The sequence below is a fragment of the Oncorhynchus masou genome, chromosome 26 (genome assembly GCF_036934945.1).
Source record: "Oncorhynchus masou masou isolate Uvic2021 chromosome 26, UVic_Omas_1.1, whole genome shotgun sequence".
In the NCBI taxonomy this organism is placed as follows: domain Eukaryota; kingdom Metazoa; phylum Chordata; class Actinopteri; order Salmoniformes; family Salmonidae; genus Oncorhynchus; species Oncorhynchus masou.
In genome coordinates this window covers 8,353,186-8,375,020 of record NC_088237.1, presented here as the reverse complement: position 1 = coordinate 8,375,020, position 21,835 = coordinate 8,353,186, and the positions used below count along the sequence as shown (strand labels likewise).

The following is a 21,835-nucleotide window of genomic DNA, read 5'->3' as shown; positions in this document are numbered from 1 at the left end:
AGGTGCTCACTGCTTAGTCAGTCAGTCCCCCTGTACTGTGTTAGGCAAAGGCTTTGTGGCCCCTTTAGAGCTACAGGAACTCGAGAGTTAGATTTCCTCTGGGAGAAAACGAGACATAAGACTCAATGGTTTGTGGCACTACAGTGTAGTGTTGTTCTATGCTGGTCATGGGGATGGAGTTGGACTCAAAGGGTGTGTACATTTTTGGTTCAGCCCAGTACTAACACACATCTGGTTCAACTAATCGCCTAATCACTGATTGCCTTGATTAGTTTTGTCAGAGCTGGGCTAGAACAAAAATGCTCACCAGTCTGGGCCCCCAGGACCAGTATTGAAAATCACTGCTCAAGGGCGTATTAGTGCTTTCAAAGTCTACATGATGGTATGGAGAAGTTACTGTAAACGCCAACCCTTATTCACCCTGACGGATCCAGTGTTTTCATTTGACTCATAGCCTGAAACCTGTCGGTCAACTGTCCCAGCTAGAGGACAAATGTCATGTACACAAGTGCACTGCTCACTCACTGCACTGTGAAGTGTGCTCAACACGCATAGGCTTCTCATTATATATTTTATAGGCCTCAAAATAACAGAGGCACTCGTCCACTGTTGATGACCTCATAGAGCTTTCACCAAGAGAATTCCCTAATGTACAGACGAGGAGAATCTCACTTTCATTTCCTTGATTCCTCATGTCCTCTCTCCTCGCCTCCTTCTCAAAACAGATTTTGAGAAGGAGGCAAAGAAAGAGGAAGCAAGGAAACATGGAATCGCAATTGAGAGTCTCCCCGGATATTTGACCAGTTCAAGATTGTCGACAGATTCCCCCCTGAATAAAAACATTAAACTCAACTGACCACTGCCACTTCAAAGCTGTGTTTTCAACACCAGGAAGACATTTCAGATCAGATGTTTGTTTAAACAGTATATGCCTCTAGACCAGAGCCATATAGATCAATGTGTATCTGGTTCTGTGTCTCCAAATGTGTTGGTTTAGTGCATTTAAACAAATCAATATTGATTCTCTCCAGTATCTTATATCCTTCTCTAATTAGTAAATTATCGCTGGTGTCAGGACTGGGATTGAGGGGGGTGGTCTGTTTGTGTATTGGAGACACTGGGAGATGTCGCAGACAAGGCTGGAGTCCTAGACACACACACAGAAGGAGGACTGTTTGACTGGTTGTCTTGCGTCACCACCTTGGGATGCTCTCATCACAATCAATCAGGCCAATGATGTGATTCAAACTGCACTGAACTCTTTCCTCGTGTAGGGACATTTGGCACCAAGTTAAATGCTGTTGAATGTAATCTCATGACCAGTGCTGTGTATTATCTCGTATCTTTGATCTCATATTTGGCTGGCCCAGCATTCTCACTTGTAGTATTTCCGTAGCATTATTGTTACTTAACGAGTGGTAAGCAGTGATGTGTATTATCTTTGTTTTGGTGGAGAACAGTGATGGTTCTGTCCTGTTTTAGGAAGTGGGCCAAAGGGTTTACTATGGATTCCCCCTGACTCCCCCAAACCTCTAACACATGTCAAATAGAGGTCTGTCAGAGGGGTGTTCTGCAGGAACATGAACAAAGAGATCAGTAATGGACTAGTCAACAACTAGCCTACCTGTTGAGGCAGCAGCAATACTGAAATACTGAAATGCTCTGTAGCAAATACAGAAGGAAGTTATGACCCAGATGATGATCTAGAGGTGTAACATTACAGGTAATGCAGCCTCCTCTCCCCCGCTTCTCTTCCTCCTCTCCTCTCATCTATCCCTCCCTCGCTTTGTCCCCTCTTCTCATTCACTGTGTAATCCCAGAGAGGGGATGCTAAATAGCCAGGATCTGATGTCACTGGGGCACAATACCACAGTAGCGTGACTGTGCGTGTGTGTGTGTGTGTGTGTGTGTGTGTGTGTGTGTGTGTGTGTGTGTGTGTGTGTGTGTGTGTGTGTGTGTGTGTGTGTGTGTGTGTGTGTGTGTGTGTGCTGTATCCTGACTCCAATCACAATACCGCCCTTATTAAGACAATTACAGGCTGCCTAACACAAGAGGTACATTTCCTTACAGTGGTCTTCCATCAAGCCTTCTGAATATTTGAAATCCGGTGACATTTGTCCAGTGAGTTTTGTGATGAGCTAGGCATCTGAAATATGACAGGCGCAGGGGCAGCGTGTATGGGGGAATTGCAAGGCAGGGTGTGACTGTTTACCTAGTGTAGCTCCACAGCTTCCACTCCTCTCTGAGCCTGAGCCCAGGCTCGAACACTGAGGGCCTCTGTATAGGGGCAGAGTGGTGGAGTGTGCTGGCAGCGTGAGGAGAATCACACAGACACACATACGCACGCACGCATACACACACGCGCAGGTATGCAGGCACGCAGGCACGCAGGCACACATACAAACACACAGGTATGCACACACGCTCCAGTCCCCAAATATTGAATACCACATGGTATTACCAGAGGATTCAACAGTCCCCTAGAAAAACAGATTAGTGAATAATACTCGTATTACTAATGACTGGAACAACAGATCTAATGTATGTAGCACAGTAACCGTTTTATAGAAGCAATAAAGCACTCACACGTTACATATCGGGGAAAACAGGGTTAGGTGGTTAACTTAATGTCTAAAAGTCAACCATAGCCCTGAATCATACTCGACGTGCAACTTTCAAGCTCTGCTTATCAAACTTTCTACATTCAAACTCTGCTTATCAAACTTTCTCCATTAAAACTCTGCTTGCCCTGGAGGCAAACTCAAAGCTTTGCCCTTGAGGTGTTGTCAAGGAGCTAAGGACTCTATATGTACCTGCTGCATGCCACATCCCTGCATATCACAAGTCAATATGTCAACACATCAGAATAAGTACTTGCTTCGGGTTTAGTGACAATACGATATTGGATAACGTTCCCATGCCTCGTCTGATGACATGCCACAAGCGAAGATATCAACGTCTATGGAAGGGTGGAATGTTATGCAGTGACCAACTGTTATGGGATAATGTTTATTCCGTGCCTCAAATTTAACCCTCAGCAATTAAGAAGACATTGAAGGAAACCAAGCACACAAAGCATCTCCGTGATAAACTCTCTCTCTCTCTCTCTCTCTCTCTCTCTCTCTCCCCCTCTCTCTCTCTCTCTGTTATGTACTTGAGTGAAGACCCAAAAGCGGTTTTAACAGAAAACAGAGTTCTTTAATGAAAAACAGGAATGGCATAAATCCTCTTCCAACGTTGACAATGGAACAAAAAGAACGTAGTATTGTGCAGGATGCACCTGCCAGGCAGACTCCGACAGGATAGGACAAGGTGGAAGCAAACGAGACGACAGCTTGCTTCTGGCATCAAAAACACAAACAAGAATCAGACACTGAAAGTAGCAGGAACAGAGAGAGAAATAGAGACCTAATCAGAGGGGGAAGAGAGAACAGGTGAGAAAGAGTGAATGAGCTAGTTAGGGGAGATGTAGAACAGCTGAAGAATGAGAGACAGAGAAGGTAACCTAAAAAGACCAGCAGAGAGAGACAGAGTGAAGAGAAAGGACAGGAACAGACATAACAAGACATGACAGTACCCCCCCACTCACCGAGCGCCTCCTGGCGCACTCGAGGAGGAAACCTGGCGGCAACGGAGGAAATCATCGATCAGCGAACGGTCCAGCACGTCCCGAGAGGGAACCCAACTCCTCTCCTCAGGACCGTACCCCTCCCAATCCACTAGGTACTGATGACCACGGCCCCGAGGGCGCATGTCCAAAATCTTACGAACCCTGTAGATGCGTGCGCCCTCGACAAGGATGGGGGGGGGAACGACGGGGGCGCGAAGAACGGGCTTAACACAGGAGACATGGAAGACCGGGTGAACGCGACGAAGATAGCGCGGGAGAAGAAGTCGCACTGCGACAGGATTAATGACCTGGGAAATACGGAACGGACCAATGAACCGCGGGGCCAACTTGCGAGAAGCTGTCTTAAGGGGAAGGTTCTGAGTGGAGAGCCATACTCTCTGACCGCAACAATATCTAGGACTCTTGGTCCTACGCTTATTAGCGGCCCTCACAGTCTGCGCCCTATTACGGCAAAGTGCCAACCTGACCCCCTTCCAGGTGCGCTCGCAACGCTGGACAAAAGCCTGAGCGGAGGGGACGCAGGACTCGGCGAGCTGAGATGAGAACAGCGGAGGCTGGTACCCGAGGCTACTCTGAAAAGGAGATAGACCGGTAGCAGACGAGGGAAGCGAGTTGTGGGCGTACTCTGCCCAGGGGAGCTGTTCTGACCAAGACGCAGGGTTACGAAAAGAAAGACTGCGTAAAATGCGACCAACAGTCTGATTGGCCCGTTCGGCTTGACCGTTAGACTGGGGATGAAAGCCGGACGAGAGACTGACGGAAGCCCCAATCAAACGGCAAAACTCCCTCCAAAATTGAGACGTGAACTGCGGGCCTCTGTCGGAAACGACGTCAGACGGAAGGCCATGAATTCGGAAAACATTCTCGATAATGATCTGAGCCGTCTCCTTAGCAGAAGGGAGCTTAGCGAGAGGAATGAAATGAGCCGCCTTAGAGAATCTATCGACAACCGTAAGAATAACTGTCTTCCCCGCTGATGAAGGCAGTCCGGTGATGAAATCTAAAGCGATGTGAGACCACGGTCGAGAGGGAATGGGAAGCGGTCTGAGACGGCCGGCAGGAGGAGAGTTCCCAGATTTAGTCTGCGCGCAGACCGAACAAGCGGCGACAAATCGACGCGCGTCACGTTCCCGAGTGGGCCACCAGAAACGCTGGCGAATGGAAGCGGCGTACCCCGAACGCCGGGGTGGCCGGCTAACTTGGCAGAGTGGGCCCACTGAAGAACGGCCGGACGAGTAGGAACGGGAACGAACAGAAGGTTCCTAGGACAAGCTCGCGGCGACGGAGTGTGAGCGAGTGCTTGCTTTACCTGCCTCTCAATTCCCCAGACAGTCAACCCGACAACACGCCCTTCAGGGAGAATCCCCTCGGGGTCGGTGGAGACCTCAGAAGAACTGAAGAGACGAGATAAAGCATCAGGCTTGGTGTTTTTGAGCCCGGACGATAAGAAATAACAAACTCGAAACGAGCGAAAAACAGAGCCCAACGAGCCTGACGCGCATTAAGTCGTTTGGCTGAACGGATGTACTCAAGGTTCCTATGGTCAGTCCAAACGACAAAAGGAACGGTCGCCCCCTCCAACCACTGTCGCCATTCGCCTAGGGCTAAGCGGATGGCGAGCAGTTCGCGATTACCAACATCATAGTTACGTTCTGACGGCGATAAGCGATGAGAGAAAAACGCGCAAGGATGGACCTTGCCGTCAGAGAGAGAGCGCTGAGAAAGAATGGCTCCCACGCCCACCTCTGACGCGTCAACCTCAACAACAAACTGACTAGAGATGTCAGGTGTAACAAGAATAGGTGCGGATGTAAAACGATTCTTAAGAAGATCAAAAGCTCCCTGGGCGGAAACGGACCACTTAAGCACGTCTTAACAGAAGTAAGGGCTGTGAGGGGAGCTGCCACCTGACCGAAATTACGGATGAAACGACGATAGAAATTAGCGAAGCCCAGAAAGCGCTGCAGCTCGACGCGTGACTTAGGAACGGGCCAATCAATGACAGCCTGGACCTTAGCGGGATCCATCTTAATGCCCTCAGCGGAAATAACGGAACCGAGAAAAGGGACAGAGGCGGCATGAAAAAGTGCACTTCTCAGCCTTCACATAAAGACAGTTCTCCAAAAGGCGCTGGAGGACGCGTCGCACGTGCTGAACATGAATCGAGAGACGGTGAAAAAATCAGGATATCGTCCATGTAAACGAAAACAAAAATGTTCAGCATGTCTCTCAGGACGTCGTTAACTAGTGCCTGAAAGACAGCTGGAGCGTTAACGAGGCCGAAAGGAAGAACCCGGTATTCAAAGTGCCCTAACGGAGTGTTAAACGCCGTCTTCCACTCGTCCCCCTCCCTGATGCGCACGAGATGGTAGGCGTTACGAAGGTCCAATTTGGTGAAAAACCTGGCTCCCTGCAGGATCTCGAAGGCTGAAGACATAAGAGGAAGCGGATAACGATTCTTAACTGTTATGTCATTCAGCCCTCGATAATCCACGCATGGGCGCAGGGACCCGTCCTTCTTCTGAACAAAAAAACCCCGCTCCGGCGGGAGAGGAGGAGGAGACTATGGTACCGGCGTCGAGCGAAACCGACAAATAATCCTCGAGAGCCTTACGTTCGGGAGCCGACAGAGAGTATAATCTACCCCGGGGGAGTAGTTCCCGGAAGGAGATCAATACTACAGTCATACGACCGGTGTGGAGGGAGAGAAGTGGCCTTGGAACGACTGAACACCGTGCGCAGATCGTGATACTCCTCCGGCACCCCTGTCAAATCGCCAGGCTCCTCCTGTGAAGAAGAGACAGAGGAAACAGGAGGGATAGCAGACATTAAACAGGTCACATGACAAGAAACATTCCAGGATAGGATAGTATTACTAGACCAATTAATAGAAGGGTTATGGCGCACTAGCCAGGGATGACCCAAAACAACAGGTGTAAAAGGTGAACGAAAAATTAAAAAAGAAATGGTTTCGCTATGATTACCAGAGACAGTGAGGGTTAAAGGCAGCGTCTCACGCTGAATCTTGGGGAGAGAACTACCATCTAAAGCGAACAAGGCCGTGGGCTCCCCTAACTGTCTGAGAGGAATGTCATGTTCCCGAGCCCAGGTCTCGTCCATAAAACAGCCCTCTGCCCCAGAGTCTATCAAGGCACTGCAGGAAGCAGATGAACCGGGCCAGCGGAGATGGACCGGAAAGGTAGTGCGTGATCCAGAAGGAGAGGCCTGAGTAGTTGCGCTCACCAGTAGCCCTCCTCTTACTGATGAGCTCTGGCTTTTACTGGACATGAGGTGACAAAATGACCAGCGGAGCCGCAGTAGAGACAGAGGCGATTGGTGATTCTCCGTTCCTTCTCCTTGGCCGAGATGCGGATACCCCCAGCTGCATAGGCTCAGCATCCGAGCCGGCGGAGGAGGGTGGCAGTGATGCGGCAGGTGGCAGTGATGTGGAGAGGGGAGCAACGGAGAACGCGAGCTCCTTTCCACGAGCTCGGCGACGAAGATCAAACCGTCGCTCTATGCGAATAGCGAGGGCTATTAAGGAGTCCAGACTGGAAGGAACCTCCCGGGAGAGGATCTCATCCTTAACCTCGACGAGGAGACCCTCCAGAAAACGAGCGAGCAAAGCCGGCTCGTTCCAGTCACTAGAGGCAGCGAGAGTGCGAAACTCAATAGAATAATCCGTTATGGATCGATTCCCCTGACATAGGGAAGACAGGGCCCTGGAAGCCTCCTCCCCAAAAACAGAACGGTCAAAAACCCGTATCATCTCCTCCTTAAAGTCCTGAAACTGGTTAATACACTCAGCCCTCGCCTCCCAGATTGCCGTGCCCCACTCACGCGCCCGTCCGGTAAGGAGAGAAATGACGTAGGCGATGCGGGCTGCGCTCCTGGAGTAAGTGTTGGGCTGGAGAGAGAACACCACATCACACTGAGTGAGGAATGAGCGGCACTCAGTGGGCTCCCCAGAGTAACACGGCGGGTTGTTGATCCTGGGCTCCGGAGACTCGGAAACCCTGGAAGTGGGCGGTGGATCGAGGTGGAGTTGGTGAACCTGTCTTGTGAGGTCGGAGACTTGGACGGCCAGGGTCTCAACGGCATGTCGAGCAGCAGACAATTCCTCCTCGTGTCTGCCTAGCATCGCTCCCTGGATCTCGACGGCGGAGTGAAAAGGGTCCGGAGCCACTGGGTCCATTCTTGGTCTGATTCTTCTGTTATGTACTTGAGTGAAGACCCAAAAGCGGTTTTAACAGAAAACAGAGTTCTTTAATGAAAAACAGGAATGGCATAAATCCTCTTCCAACGTTGACAATGGAACAAAAAGAACGTAGTATTGTGCAGGATGCACCTGCCAGGCAGACTCCGACAGGATAGGACAAGGTGGAAGCAAACGAGACGACAGCTTGCTTCTGGCATCAAAAACACAAACAAGAATCAGACACTGAAAGTAGCAGGAACAGAGAGAGAAATAGAGACCTAATCAGAGGGGGAAGAGAGAACAGGTGAGAAAGAGTGAATGAGCTAGTTAGGGGAGATGTAGAACAGCTGAAGAATGAGAGACAGAGAAGGTAACCTAAAAAGACCAGCAGAGAGAGACAGAGTGAAGAGAAAGGACAGGAACAGACATAACAAGACATGACACTCTCTCTCTCTCTCTCTCTCTCTCTCTCTTTCTTCCTTTTTTTATGTCTGTTCAGGTTAAATGTTTTATACAGTTACAAACCCTAACCCAACATCTCTCTCGCCCTCTCTCAGGATTCGTCCTCAGCTGGCGAGGGAGAAGATCGAGGGGTGTCACATCTGTACGTTCTGTATGCCCGCCGAGCCCCAGGTGATGCTGGGTAAAGACAAGGCGTTCACGTACGACTACGTGTTTGACATGGACTCCCAGCAGGAGAGCATCTACACACACTGCACTGAGAAACTGATCGAGGGATGCTTCGAGGGATACAACGCAACCATCTTCGCCTATGGACAGGTCAGATATTTGCATGACACACACACACACACACAGATGCGTACATGCACAAATGCATACATATACACACGTGCACGAATGCATAAAAAACACACGCACACACCATATTTGCCTACAGACTCAATGCGGTGCAATGCTGGCCACACCTAAGGAAATGGCTTGGCTCTGCCACACACAGGAATCCCCCACGTGCCCTGTGGTCTCTGGTCCCTTGCCGGATGAATTCAACAACAGTGTTGTTACTGTAAGCAAGCAGAACATGTCATTTAAATGACACAAAGTCATTTATCAAAGTCCAATCAGTGACTCAGTGAGGGATATACTGTAACTCTGCTAAACTCACATTGACTGTTGGCAACGCCATTTATCAAACCTTACAACTGTGTCTCAGTGAGTGATACAGCACTGCTGGAAACTGTTCTCAGTTAGGCTCCAAGTCTTCAATAGATCTCGTTTCATGTGAAGAGAGACGCAAACAGGCCATGAAAACAGTCAACTCAGCAAAGGCAGACATGTTCTAACAGGACTGACCTCAGGGTTTTTATTGGCTTGATAGATTAGCACATGTGACTGACTTTCTACAGTACATGTTCATATCTATCTATCAGGCTCTCTTTCACTATCTCTCTCTCTCTCTCTCCCTCTCTCTCTGCCTGTCTGTCTCACTCTCTCAAACTCCTTCAATTTATCTTCCTCTCTCTCTCTCTCTCTCTCTCTCTCTCTCTCTCTCTCTCTCTCTCTCTCTCTCACTCTCTCTGTCTCTCTCTGTTGTACTTTTAGCGTTTCCCTCTGTCACAACTTCTTCCTCTGAACTGAAGCTCTATAGTGGAGCTCTGCCAAACTCTCCTTTCACTCCTCCTCTCCTCCTCCTCTTAATCTCTCCGTCCATTCTCCTCTAACCGCTACATTCTTCTCAGCCCCATTGTCTCCCTGTCAGACTTTCATTCAGGGGGCACAGCGGGTCACGCACGCACGGACCCATATACACATGCACACTCACACACACACACAACCATTTATATGTACACACAATCACATGACATCTACACAAATGCACACAAAAATGCACGGGCACACACACACATTCACACACACCACTGTCAGAGTATCTTTCAGGTGACGTGTGAATTAGCGTCACATTCTGTTGGTAGTCACCATGACAACCAAGCCCCCAACCCAAATGTTTGTTCACTGTGCATTAGGAGCAGGCTTCAGTCCAGGAGAATCATTTTGTCGGCTTGTTTTTCTTCTTCATTGCCGTTTTGTACTGTTTATTAATTTGAGTAAGAAAAGCTCAACTGATCCTTGCTCCTGCTTTATGACTTGCTGCATTCATGGAAATTATAGAGAGCCCCACGCTCTAGGATCTCAGATGCAAAAATGTAATTACCAACGTTGACAGCCAAGCGGTCTTCATCAGGGTATAATCACAAACACTGCGGGATGACTCGTTTATATGGTGTCAAAAGACACAGGTGTCTGTAATCATGGCCAAGAGTGGCCTAATATCATTGGTTAATTATCCAATATTAAAATGGCATACAAAGAACAGCATTCAAACAACAATTGGATAGCATACGATCATACATTCATTTGACTACAAAAGCTTACAAACAATTACAATGGCAAAGTCACAATAGTCACAAGAATGTCTTCAGAGCAAAGTCTACGTTGAGACCGAAGGGAGCAAGGATCTTTAAGTTAAAGATCCAGACAGCCTCTCGTTTTAACAATAAATTATCAAGGTCACCCCCTCTCCTGGGGAGGGTGACATGTTCGATGCCAATATAACGCAGAGACGAAATCGAGTGGCCTGCCTCCAAGAAGTGGGCCGCAACTGGATAAGTAAAGTTTTAACACCTAATGGTGCTACGATGCTCTGAGATACGTACTTTTAATTCGCGCTTTGTTTTACCTACATCATTTTTACCACAAGGACAAGTACTAAGATAAATAACTGCCTTAGTGGAGCACGTAATAACACCTTTGATTGGGATCGATTTCCCTGTTTGTGGGTGTTTGAAGTATCTACATGTATAAGTGCCATTGCATTGAGCACAGCCATTACATTTATAATTTCCATACAGTAGGGGCACAAATAGACGTTGTTCAGGAATATCTTGGGGTGGTAAATCAGAGTGTACCAATTGGTCTCTGAAATTTCTGCCCCGCGAGAATACGACCAAGGGAAGGTCCGAAAACACATTACCGAGACTATCATCGTATTCTAGAATGTGCCAATGTTTGTGAACAATTCCCTTAATTTGTTTAGAGCGCTTTGAATAGCGGGTAGTTAGAACACAAGAATGTGTCTTTTTGCGAGACTGACCTTGAAAAAGGTCATGTCTTGTTTTGTTTTGACTTTTCTCAATGGCAATATTAATCTGATCATTCTTGGAGCCCCTCTCCTTGAACTTTCTTTGCGTCTCAGCCATATTTCTGTCGAAATCCGATTTTTTTTTTGCAAATTCTTTTGATTCGACAGAATTGGCTGTAGGGCAAACTATTTTTCAAGGGAAGTGGGTGACAACTATCAGCCCTCAACAAACTGTTACAATCAGTAGGCTTCCTGTAAAGATCAGTGTATAGAACATTATCTTCACACAAGATCAGAAGATCAAGAAAACTGATTTGACGTGTATCAGATTGCATAGTGCCACGAATCCCGCCGAAGATGGTCCCTCTTCCTGTTCGGATCGGCGGCCTACTAGCTGCCACCCATCCCCTTTTCTGTTTCAGTTTGTTTTCTCTGATTAGTTTCACCTGTTTCTTGTTTGGGTTTTGTTTTGGGCTACATAAACCCGGTAGGCCCGCCTGTTTTTGTGCGAGCTTGTTTTTATGTTCATGGTGTGTGGATTTACGTGGTTTCCTTTTTCCGGACGGTTTCGTCCTGTTTGTTGGACTTGGTCATTTATGCTCCCTTGTGTTTGGCGTGACCGTTACTCTGTTCCTGGAATAAAGACCCACGTTTGAACTAACCCTGCTCTCTGCGCCTGACTCCTCCACCCCCTGGAATGGGCCAACGCAGTCTGGAACGGCCCAGACTCTGCTCGGGACCACTACCCGGAGTTCACCCTCCGTTTCCTGTCCGTGTTCGGGTGAGCGACTGTTTCACCTCAGACAGGAGACGAGGAGCGCGCAAGACTTCGCTTTGAAGTTCCGGACCTTGGCCTCTGGTGCGGGGTGGAATGACCGGGCCCTGATGGACCACTACCGATGCAGCCTCCGGGAGGACGTCCGCAGGGAGCTAGCTTGTCGGGACACCACACTCTCCCTCGACGAGCTCATAGAATTGTCGATCCGGCTGGACAACCTGCTAGCTGCCCGCGGGCGTTCAGAAAGGGTCCTGTCAGTTCCACCTCCCAGCCCTCCTGCTCCAACTCCGGTGGAGTTGGGAGGGGCTGCACCTTGGGGGACCAGAGGAGGAGGCTCCTGCACCTACGGTGGTCGGAGAGGACACACTTCAGACAGGCGCTGGAGGAGCCCGTCTGGGAGATGGCAGGCGGAACACTTCTCGGCGACCCCAGGTGAGTAACTCACCCAGAGCTCCCTGTTGGTCACATGTTTTTATTTATTTTTTCCCCTGCGTTTTTTCCCCTCTCTCCAGCATAAGGCGCTAGTCGATTCAGGCGCAGCTGGGAGTTTTATGGATCGCGGAATCGCCCGTAGGTTGGGGATTCCGTTGGTGCCGATAGACCCACCCTTCCCCGTGCACTCCTTAGATAGCCGACCGTTAGGGTCAGGGCTGGTCAGGGAGGCCACGGTTCCACTGGTCATGGTAACGCAGGGGGATCATAGGGTGCGGATCAGTTTCTTCCTTGTCGATTCACCTGCGTTTCCAGTGGTGCTGGGGGTTCCCTGGCTGGCCAGTCACAATCCCTCATTTCCTGGAGACAGGGGGCTCTTCAGGGGTGGTCAGACGAGTGTTCAGGTAGGTGTATAGGAGTTTCTATCGGTGCCACGTCGGTGGAGAGTCCAGACCAGGTTTCCACTGTGCGCATTCCCCCAGAATATGCCGATTTGGCTATCGCTTTTTGTAAAAAAAAAGGGCGACCAAATTACCACCCCATCGACGGGGGGATTGCGTGATAAACCTCCACGAGAACGTTGCACTTCCCAGGAGTCACGTGTACCCATTGTCACAGGGGGAGACGTTGGTTATGGAGACATATGTCACGGAATCTCTGAGACCGGGGTACATTCGGCCCTCCATGTCACCCTTCTCCTCAAGTTTATTTTTTGTAAAAAAAGGAGGGAGGTCTGTGTCTGACACACGCCACGCATGTCTCCCTGGTGCGCAAGGTACTTGGGCGACTGCTGGAGCATGACTTATACGTCAAGGCTGAGAAATGTTCTCCAAACGAGCCGTTTCCTTCCTGGGTTATCGCATTTCCACCACGGGGGTCGTGATGCAGTGTGACCGCGTTAACACTGTGCGTAATTGGCCGACTCCGACCACGGTAAAGGAGGTGCAGCGGTTTTTAGGGTTTGCCAACTACTACCGGGTTTTGGCCAGGTAGCAGCTCCTATTACCTCACTGCTGAAGGGGAGGCCGGTGTGTTTACGGTGGATGGCCGAGGCGGACGGAGCTTTCCACCAGTTTAAGGCGCTGTTTACAGAAGCTCCCGTGTTGGCGCATCCGGACCCTTCGTTAGCATTCATAGTGGAGGTGGATGCGTCCGAGGCTGGGGTTGGAGCCGTGCTGTCACAGCGCTCGGGTACGCCACCGAAGCTTCGCCCCTGCGCTTTCTTTTCCAAGAAGCTGGGTCCGGCAGAGCGGAACTATGATGTGGGGGACCGGGAGTTGCTAGCTATCGTAAAAGCCCTGAAGGTGTGGAGACACTGGCTTGAGGGGGCCAAGCACCCTTTCCTCATCTGGACTGACCACCGCAATCTGGAGTATATCCAGGCGGCGAGGAGACTGAATCCTCGTCAGGCTAGGTGGGCCATGTTCTTTACCCGATTCAGATTCACGGTCTCTTATAGACCAGGTTCCCTCAACACTAAGGCCGACGCGCTGTCCCGTCTCTATGGCACTGAGGACCGGTCCATCGATCCTACTCCCATCCTTCCAGCCTCTAGGCTGGTGGCTCCGGTGGTATGGGAGGAGGACGCGGACATCGAGAGGGCGTTGCGGTTGGAACCTGCGCCTTCACAGTGTCCTACCGGTCTCAGGTACGTGCCGCTTGGTGTCCGTGATCAATTGATTTGGTGGGCTCACACACTACCCTCTTCAGGTCATCCAGGGATTGCGAGGACAGTGCGGGGTCTTAGGGGGAAATACTGGTGGCCCACCTTAGCTAAGGACGTGAGGCTCTATGTCTCCTCCTGTTCGGTGTGCGCCCAGAGTAAGGCTCCTAGGCACCTGCCTAGAGGGAAGCTACAGCCCCTCCTTGTTCCACAACGGCCCTGGTCTCATCTGTCGGTGGACTTTCTTACCGATCTTCCCCCGTCTCAGGGGAACGCTACCATTCTGGTCGTTGTGGATCAGTTCTCTAAGTCCTGCCGTCTCCTCCCATTGTCTGGTCTCCCTACGGCCCTACAGACTGCGGAGGCTCCATTTACCCATCGTATCTGATGGGGGTAACCCTTGTGTTTGGCGTGACCGTTACTCTGTTCCTGGAATAAAGACCCACGTTTGAACTAACCCTGTTCTCTGCGCCTGATTCCTCCACCCACTACTCCTAGAAGCCGTGACACATAGTAAATCTCAAATGATCAGATCAGGAGTTGAGAAAAGCATGGAATTCCTGGAGCTGTTTTGCATCACCCCTCCACAGAACAATAATATCATCAATATACCGTTTCCAAATAATGATGTTAGGCAAGAAAACATTTTTGAGAGGATTGAAAATAGACTGTTTCTCCATGTAGGTGTGAGTTTCTTTTTCTTCTAGATTGCTGCATTCATGAAACAGCACCTTAGGCCCACTGACTGTCTGAATACGTTTGAAGTCAGATAAGTGAGTAAATAAATGAAACAATATCATTTGTTATTGATCCTATAATGTCCTCCCCCTTCTTCTCTCTCTCCCCCAGACTGGTTCGGGGAAGACCTACACCATGGGCACAGGGTTTGACGTGAACATCTGTGAGGAGGAGCTGGGCATCATTCCCCGGGCAGTCGGGCACCTCTTCAGGGGCATTGAGGAACGACGGCAGGCCGCCACAGAGCAAGGCAAGCCTGTACCCGAGTTCAAGATCAACGCACAGTTCCTGGAGGTATGTGTGACGGAAAGCATGTGCTTTTGCAGCTGAGGTGATTTGGTTAAGACCGTTGGGGTTGGTGAGCGGGAGACCCGTATTCAATCCACACGGGTTACACTTTTGAACCAGAAACACAATCTCTCTTTGTAGTCTCACATTAGCTCTGCAACATGAGGAAGCTAGGAGAGGCAGGTTTCATTGGCCCTGGAAGGCATTATTCCTTACTTCAATATATCCTGTTCCCTTCCCTCAGAGCTGCTAACACAAGAGAGGTATTAGGGGGAAGGGTTCTGGTTAGGGGTCACAGCTTCTGTGTGTTGCAGCCTGGAGCAGAGGGAAGTATCATGGGATGTGTTCAGCTGACTTAACTCTACAGGTAGATGATTTATCGCCATAGAGTAATTACTAGGGAATTACTTGTCTCACTGAACTCTGATATCGCTTGCTAATGCTTGTCTCTAACAACTAATGAAGCAGTGGCCTCCCGAGTTAGATCCCGGGCTGTGTCGCAGCCGGCCGTGACCGCGAGACCCATGATGCGACGCACAATTGGCCCAGCGTTGTCCGGCTTAGGGGAGGGTTTGTCCGGCCGGGATGTCCTTGTCCCATCACGCTCTAGCGACACCTGTTGCGGGCCCGGGCGCATGCACGCTGACTTCGGTCGCCAGTTGTACGGTGTTTCCTCTAACACATTGGTGTGGCTGGCTTTCGTGTTAAGCGTGCATTGTGTGCATTGTGTCCTTTTGGCGGGTTGTGTTTCGGAGGACGCATGGCTCTCGAACTTCGACTCTCCCGAGTCCGTATGGGAGTTGCAGCAATGGGACAAGACTGTATCTACCAATTGGATATGACAAAAAAGTTTTCAAAAATTGAATATATATACAAATATATACTAATAAAGCAGTATACTTGCCATAACCAAAACTACTTAGCTACTGATGTTTTCATGGCACAGTTATTTGGCTTTGGGGTATTGGCTCATCCGATCGTTTTTTAACTTGAAATACTATCCCCTATCCCAGCTGTACAATGAGGAGGTGTTGGATCTGTTTGAATCAACGCGGGACATGGATGGGAAGAGACAGAAGTCCACCATCAAGATTCACGAGGACGCGAACGGGGGCATCTACACTGTGGGAGTCACCACACGCACGGTCGCCTCCAAGGCAGAGGTTCGTCTCAATCGCAGCCTAAAGCAGAATAACACCAGTCTCTACCTAAGGTCATTGGTTAAATATATGTTATTGATGTGAGCCTAAACCTTTTTGTGTATGTGAATTGTCAAACAGAATTTCTCTCTTGAATACAGTGTACTCTAAACTCTCCCCTCCTCCCTCCCTCCCTCCCCCTCCCTGTACAGATGATGCAGTGTCTGAAGCTGGGCGCTCTGTCCCGTACCACGGCCAGCACCCAGATGAATGTCCAGAGCTCGCGCTCCCATGCCATCTTCACCATCCACCTGTGCCAAGTCAGAGTCTGTGCTCCGGATGACAGTGTACGTGGCATCGCACCAGTGGGCTGGAGCTCTCTAGAGCCAAGCCTAGGATAGGATACACTTTTGACAGTCTGTTTCACTGGCTGTACTATATTCACTTAGCTGTTTTCCCTGTCATTCTTTATGATTATAAAGATTATAAGGCTATGAGGCTGCATAATCATTACCATTTAATTTGACTCGTTCGTTCCCAATTGTGAAAATACACATTAATAGCATGTAATTTCCTAGTGTTTATGAGATAATCAATAAACACCCCAGCTGATAAACAAGAGGACTGTGAAATGCAGAGTTGCCCAAGCCTCCCACACAGCTCCCCAGCCAGCGACACAGCTCCCCACACAGCATATCTCCCCACATAGCTCCCAATTCGCACACACACACCAGCTGGGCATGATGTCACCCTCCTCTCCCTGCCCGCTGATTACATGAACAATATGCAGGCTGTTACAGATACAGACAGGCCTATCCACTGGTGTTGTCATTGAGAGCTATAATGGAAGACGAAAACCACCAGTTGTGTTTCTCCCGTAGGCCTAATCAATGCCACAGCCGAAATGTCGATACACATGTCCAGGACATGGAATTACAAACACGATCACCGGGTGTATTTTCCCCCAAAGTCTCTTATTTGTTTTATACACCATACCCATCTCCTTCAGGAGTCCAGTGAGACAGACAACCGTCTGGCCAACGGTTCCTCTGAGATCAACTCTGAGTTTGAGACGCTGACGGCTAAGTTTCACTTTGTGGACCTGGCCGGGTCCGAGAGACTGAAGAGGACAGGAGCTACCGGGGATAGAGCCAAGGAAGGCATCTCCATCAACTGTGGACTGGTGAGACTCTCACTGTGGAAATAACGCATGCTGTAGTTAGTAAGATGTTTTACACACAGTGCCTGGTTTGGGTCAATTTATTACAAGTTGACTGGCTTGAAATGGAATTGACCCTAAACATTCCCGATGCTATAACAGAGCCTGTAAAGGTCATAGATTACTCAGCACTAGGAGGTTTTAGAGAGTCAGGACAGTGATGATGCGGTGTCCTCTTCTTGGACGACTGACATGAACTGTTTCAATGATACACCTGTTGTCTAGAGCTTTGAAACTATGGGAAAAGGAGCCTCCTGGTGGTTGAGAAATATATTGCAGACATTCTACCAACACTGCCGCCATCTCTTTGATCGACAACTGAATTTAAACATCACATTAAAGGAAGGATTTGATGCTTTATTTTTGATAGAATGCAGATGTTTAAGCCTCATTTTTAAGGACCTCGTCTCATCTTCATGTCATCTTTGGCCTGTTTTTTCCTCTCTCGCTGCAGCTTGCCCTGGGTAATGTGATCAGTGCTCTGGGGGACAGGAGTAAGAGGTCCACCCACGTGCCTTACAGGGACTCGAAACTCACCCGGCTACTGCAGGACTCTCTGGGAGGAAACAGGTCTGTATGTCTTCATGAACCACACAAAGACACTGTACGTAACAGTGTTGGAAGATGTAGATACAATAGAGGTTTAACACTAGAACCTCTCCCTGAAGCTTTATTCTGTGGATGAATGAATTATCTGTCTAACGAAGGTCTGCTGACTGGAATATCAATGTTTTAAAAGTGACCCATTAAAAAGCTGAATTTCTTTATGCTAGTGAGTCAATTAATTACCATCTATATGACAAATGGTATATTTTTTGACTAAATTAGAATCATTCATTCTGTACGGCTTTTCCAAGCAGTTTACGAAGTGATTTACATTGATATCAAAACACTGCCTGTGTAGTTATTCAGTTCCTAATGTAGTCTCGTTTTTTCCCGTGCGTCTGCCTACGGTCTGTGTCGGTATTCCGTCCATCTTCTATCTCTCTCTCCCCAGTCAAACGGTGATGATAGCGTGTATCAGCCCATCTGACCGGGACTTCATGGAGACACTGAGCTGCCTGAACTACGCTAACCGAGCCAGGAACATTAAGAACAAGGTGATGGTGAACCAGGACAAGGCCTCCCAGCAGATATCAGCTCTCAGGACTGACATTGCCAGGCTACAGATGGAACTGATGGAGTACAAGACAGTAAGAGAAGAAAAGAGAGGGTGGAGGGTGCAAGAGAGAGAGAGAGAGAGAGAGAGAGAGAGAGGAAGATTTTGGTTTGTTTATTGCTATTTTAGGTATCATTACAAAGGCCCTGTTTTGCAAGTCATATGGTAAATTGCACTATTATACGGATCCGTATAACTTCTGAAACGTACAACTGTCCATTGATGCTGTATTTCTGGAAGCCTGGAATCCAACTAAACAATAGTGAAACGGAGGGATATTCCGTGTGGATTTCAGTCTATATTTCTGTATGATCTACACTCATCTCTCTGGTCCCTCTGGTCTGAGCAGGGCAAGCATCTGGTAGGGGAGGTATAACAATGTATATTTGCCTAACTGGTCTACCATAGTGATCTGCTATGATAACCATAGTCCTCTGGTCTCTCTCTGGTCTCAGGGCAAGCGTATGGTGGGGGAGGACGGCATGGAGAGCATCAACGACATGGTCCATGAGAATAGCATGCTGCAGACAGAGAACAGCAACCTGAGGATCAGGGTCAAGGCCATGCAGGAGACCATTGACGCTCAGAGGGCCAGACTCACACAGTACCTCAGTGACCAGGCCAACCAGGCACTGGCCAAAGTGGGTACGTACTGGGACAGGAATAATGGGCCTCATTCACACTGCTCCGTGATGATTCAAAATCCAGGCTAGTGGGAGAGGAAGTGCTCCATTAAAGTCTATGGAAAAAGTGCTGAAAATGTGCTCATGTTCGATTATCATCCAGGTGAGGGGAATGAGGAAATTGGAAATATGATCCAGAACTACATCAAAGAAATCGAGGAGCTCAGGTATGATGCATGACGTGTCTCTTACATGTACAGTAGGATGTGTCTGTAGAAAGGAAGGCATTGAGTATTGTGACATTTGGTTTTGGTGTTTGGAGACCCACAACAGTATTCTGACCGTTGGTTTTGTGTCTGCAGAGCCAAGCTTCTGGAGAGTGAGGCAGTGAATGAGAATCTCCGCAAAACCCTGTCCCGTGCCAACACACGTTCATCCCTGTACGGGGTTGGAGGCTCCTTCTCCCCAGCCCAACTCGCCCCGGAGAGAGAGGCCTCTGACATCATCGAAATGGCCAAGAAAGATCTGGAGAAACTCAAGAAGAAAGAGAGGAAGAAAAAGAAGAGGTAGGAGTTGTTCTTTTCCCTTCATACCTTTGATATTGCGCTCATTCCACATTCCTGTTTTGATGTACATTTCACATACATGCCATGAAACCGATTGCGTTTATGTTTGTTACAATTTGTAACTCTCTATGTCCAAACGTGTGGATAAAACAACAGGGAGAATGGGTAGACTTTGATGGTAGACCTTGAGTCTGACAGTGATATGCTCGGAGGTGTTTAGAGATGGGGTGGGCATGGTGGGGTGAGGGGGAGAGGTGGTACCGGGGAGGGAGGGGGGGGCGAGGGAATTGGTTTCCGTTGTTGTCCCAGGGTGTTTTGGGTGATTAGTTCTGGCACCCAGCCTTTCCCCTTCAGCAGGTGCCTGTTCCCTCTCTAATGTCTATCTAAAACCCCATACTCGAAGATGGGTTTATATAACAGGCCCAGTCATGTTCAGATGTACATGTACTGTGCAACTAGTCTCTCTCTTTCTCTGTGGTTTAATACACATTTGATAAGCAACATAGCACATAAATGGCTTGGTTACACATCAACAAGCCAATAGAAGACTACCAGCACCAAATCCTCGAAGGTTAACCTGTTCTTCTTTGCTACACTCTTTTCTGCTCTCTGGTTCACTCCCTTCCCCCGCCAACCTCACTCTCTCCAACTGTCTCCCCCATTCTCCTCCCCTACTCTGAAGACTGCAGCGGCTCGAGGAGAGTCACCATGAGGTTGGGCTTGCCAGGTTTGCTATGCCCCTCTCTCCCCCATCTCTCTAACCCCCTTTCCTCCCTCTCTTCCCCATCTCTCCAACCCCCTTTCCTCCCTCTCTCCCCCATCTCTCTAACCCCCTTTCCTCCCTCTCTCCCCCATCTCTCCAACCCCCTTTCCTCCCTCTCTCCCCCATCTCTCTAACCCCCTTTCCTCCCTCTCTCCCCCATCTCTCTAACCCCCTTTCCTCCCTCTCTCCCCCATCTCTCTAACCCCCTTTCCTCCCTCTCTCCCCCATCTCTCTAACTCCCTTCTTCCCGCCTCTCTAACACAGCTTTTACACCTGCAGGTAGTTTCCACACCTGGAGGAGAATCCACTTGTACTCTCTCCCCCTTCTTCTTACCCCTTCTCCCCCTTTCTGCATTGTTGAGACCCTTAAACTAAAGAAATGAACTAAAAGATTCAGCACTTTTTGCCATGATGCAACCACATCGTGTCAATCAATCATTCACTAACGTCTACTTCAAGGATGATTCTAACAACCAAATGATTTGGGTTCTGTTTGAATTGTGATTCTAACCTTAAATGCATTTTTACAGTATGCAGAAAAATCAAGGTAGTGTGTTCATGTGCTGTGTGCTAGTGCTGTATGGTAGTGCTGTATGGTATGGTAGTACTCCCTGATAGTCTAGTGACCTGACGTCTTGCGTTTGCGGTCAATGGGTCCCTGAACCTCTGCTTCTGTCCTCACAGTGTGGTCAAGGAGGAGGTACCTGACAACGAACAGGAACGAGGCAACGACGAGGCAGAGGGGGTACGTCTAAGAATGTGCTCAATTGCCATATTTAATTCAGTGTGTGTGTGTGTGTGCCGTGTATGTGTTCTTTGTACTCACATCGTGTAAATGTGTGTGAACAGGATGACCACGTAAGTGACCATGAGGAAGGAGAGGAGCTGGAGGGAGAAGACGAGGAGTACGAGATGGAGGGAGAGGAGAGCTCGGACGAGTCAGACTCTGAAGAACTGGATGAGAAAGGTAAAACTCTCTCACACACACACCTACACACACACACACACACACACATCCAAAGGTGCTTTTACACTGTCATAAAGAATGCCTTGCTTCTTTGGTCCTGGAGGGCCGGGTGGAGTGTGTGCAGGGGGTTTTTCAAACCCAGCTCTAACACCCCTTATTCATTCACCGCGATTAGATTATTCTGTTGTTTTAATGAAATAATAGTGACTATGTCATTGAAGCGTGTGTCATGTAGCTCGTTCTGTGTGTGTTCTCTGAAAAAGAGAACTTCCAGGCGGACCTGGCCAACATCACGTGTGAGATCGCCATCAAGCAGAAGCTGATCGACGAGCTGGAGAACAGCCAGCGCCGTCTGCACACGCTCAAGCAGCAGTACGAACAGAAGCTGATGATGCTGCAGAGCAAGATCAGAGACACACAGCTGGAGAGGGACAAGGTGCTGCACAATATGGGTACGTATACGAGAGAGAGAGAGAGAGAGAGAATAGCACAGGAGACGATGCCGTGCATCATGGTCACAACCTCGGTAGAGCAGAGGCGCACAGGAATGTGGTGGCAGATTAATGAAGGGTTG

The 21,835-nt window shown here is 49.0% G+C and overlaps 1 protein-coding gene across 8 annotated transcripts in view; it reads left to right on the top strand.

The window, feature by feature from the left end:
• LOC135514713 (kinesin-like protein KIF21A) overlaps positions 1-21,835 on the top strand; it is a 54,996-nt gene that overhangs the window by 15,947 nt on the left and 17,214 nt on the right. For 5 of the 8 annotated variants that reach the window (XM_064938253.1, XM_064938250.1, XM_064938252.1 and 2 more), the window contains exons 2-15: positions 8,387-8,609; positions 14,649-14,831; positions 15,839-15,988; positions 16,177-16,311; positions 16,974-17,147; positions 17,638-17,753; positions 18,181-18,376; positions 18,798-18,987; positions 19,129-19,192; positions 19,328-19,531; positions 20,214-20,258; positions 20,979-21,039; positions 21,144-21,261; positions 21,525-21,713. In XM_064938253.1, coding sequence (XP_064794325.1) covers positions 8,387-8,609; positions 14,649-14,831; positions 15,839-15,988; positions 16,177-16,311; positions 16,974-17,147; positions 17,638-17,753; positions 18,181-18,376; positions 18,798-18,987; positions 19,129-19,192; positions 19,328-19,531; positions 20,214-20,258; positions 20,979-21,039; positions 21,144-21,261; positions 21,525-21,713 — 2,048 coding nt within the window. The remainder of the gene's footprint in view (positions 1-8,386; positions 8,610-14,648; positions 14,832-15,838; positions 15,989-16,176; positions 16,312-16,973; positions 17,148-17,637; positions 17,754-18,180; positions 18,377-18,797; positions 18,988-19,128; positions 19,193-19,327; positions 19,532-20,213; positions 20,259-20,978; positions 21,040-21,143; positions 21,262-21,524; positions 21,714-21,835) is intronic. The other 3 variants (XM_064938256.1, XM_064938254.1, XM_064938251.1) reach the window with 1 other exon arrangement.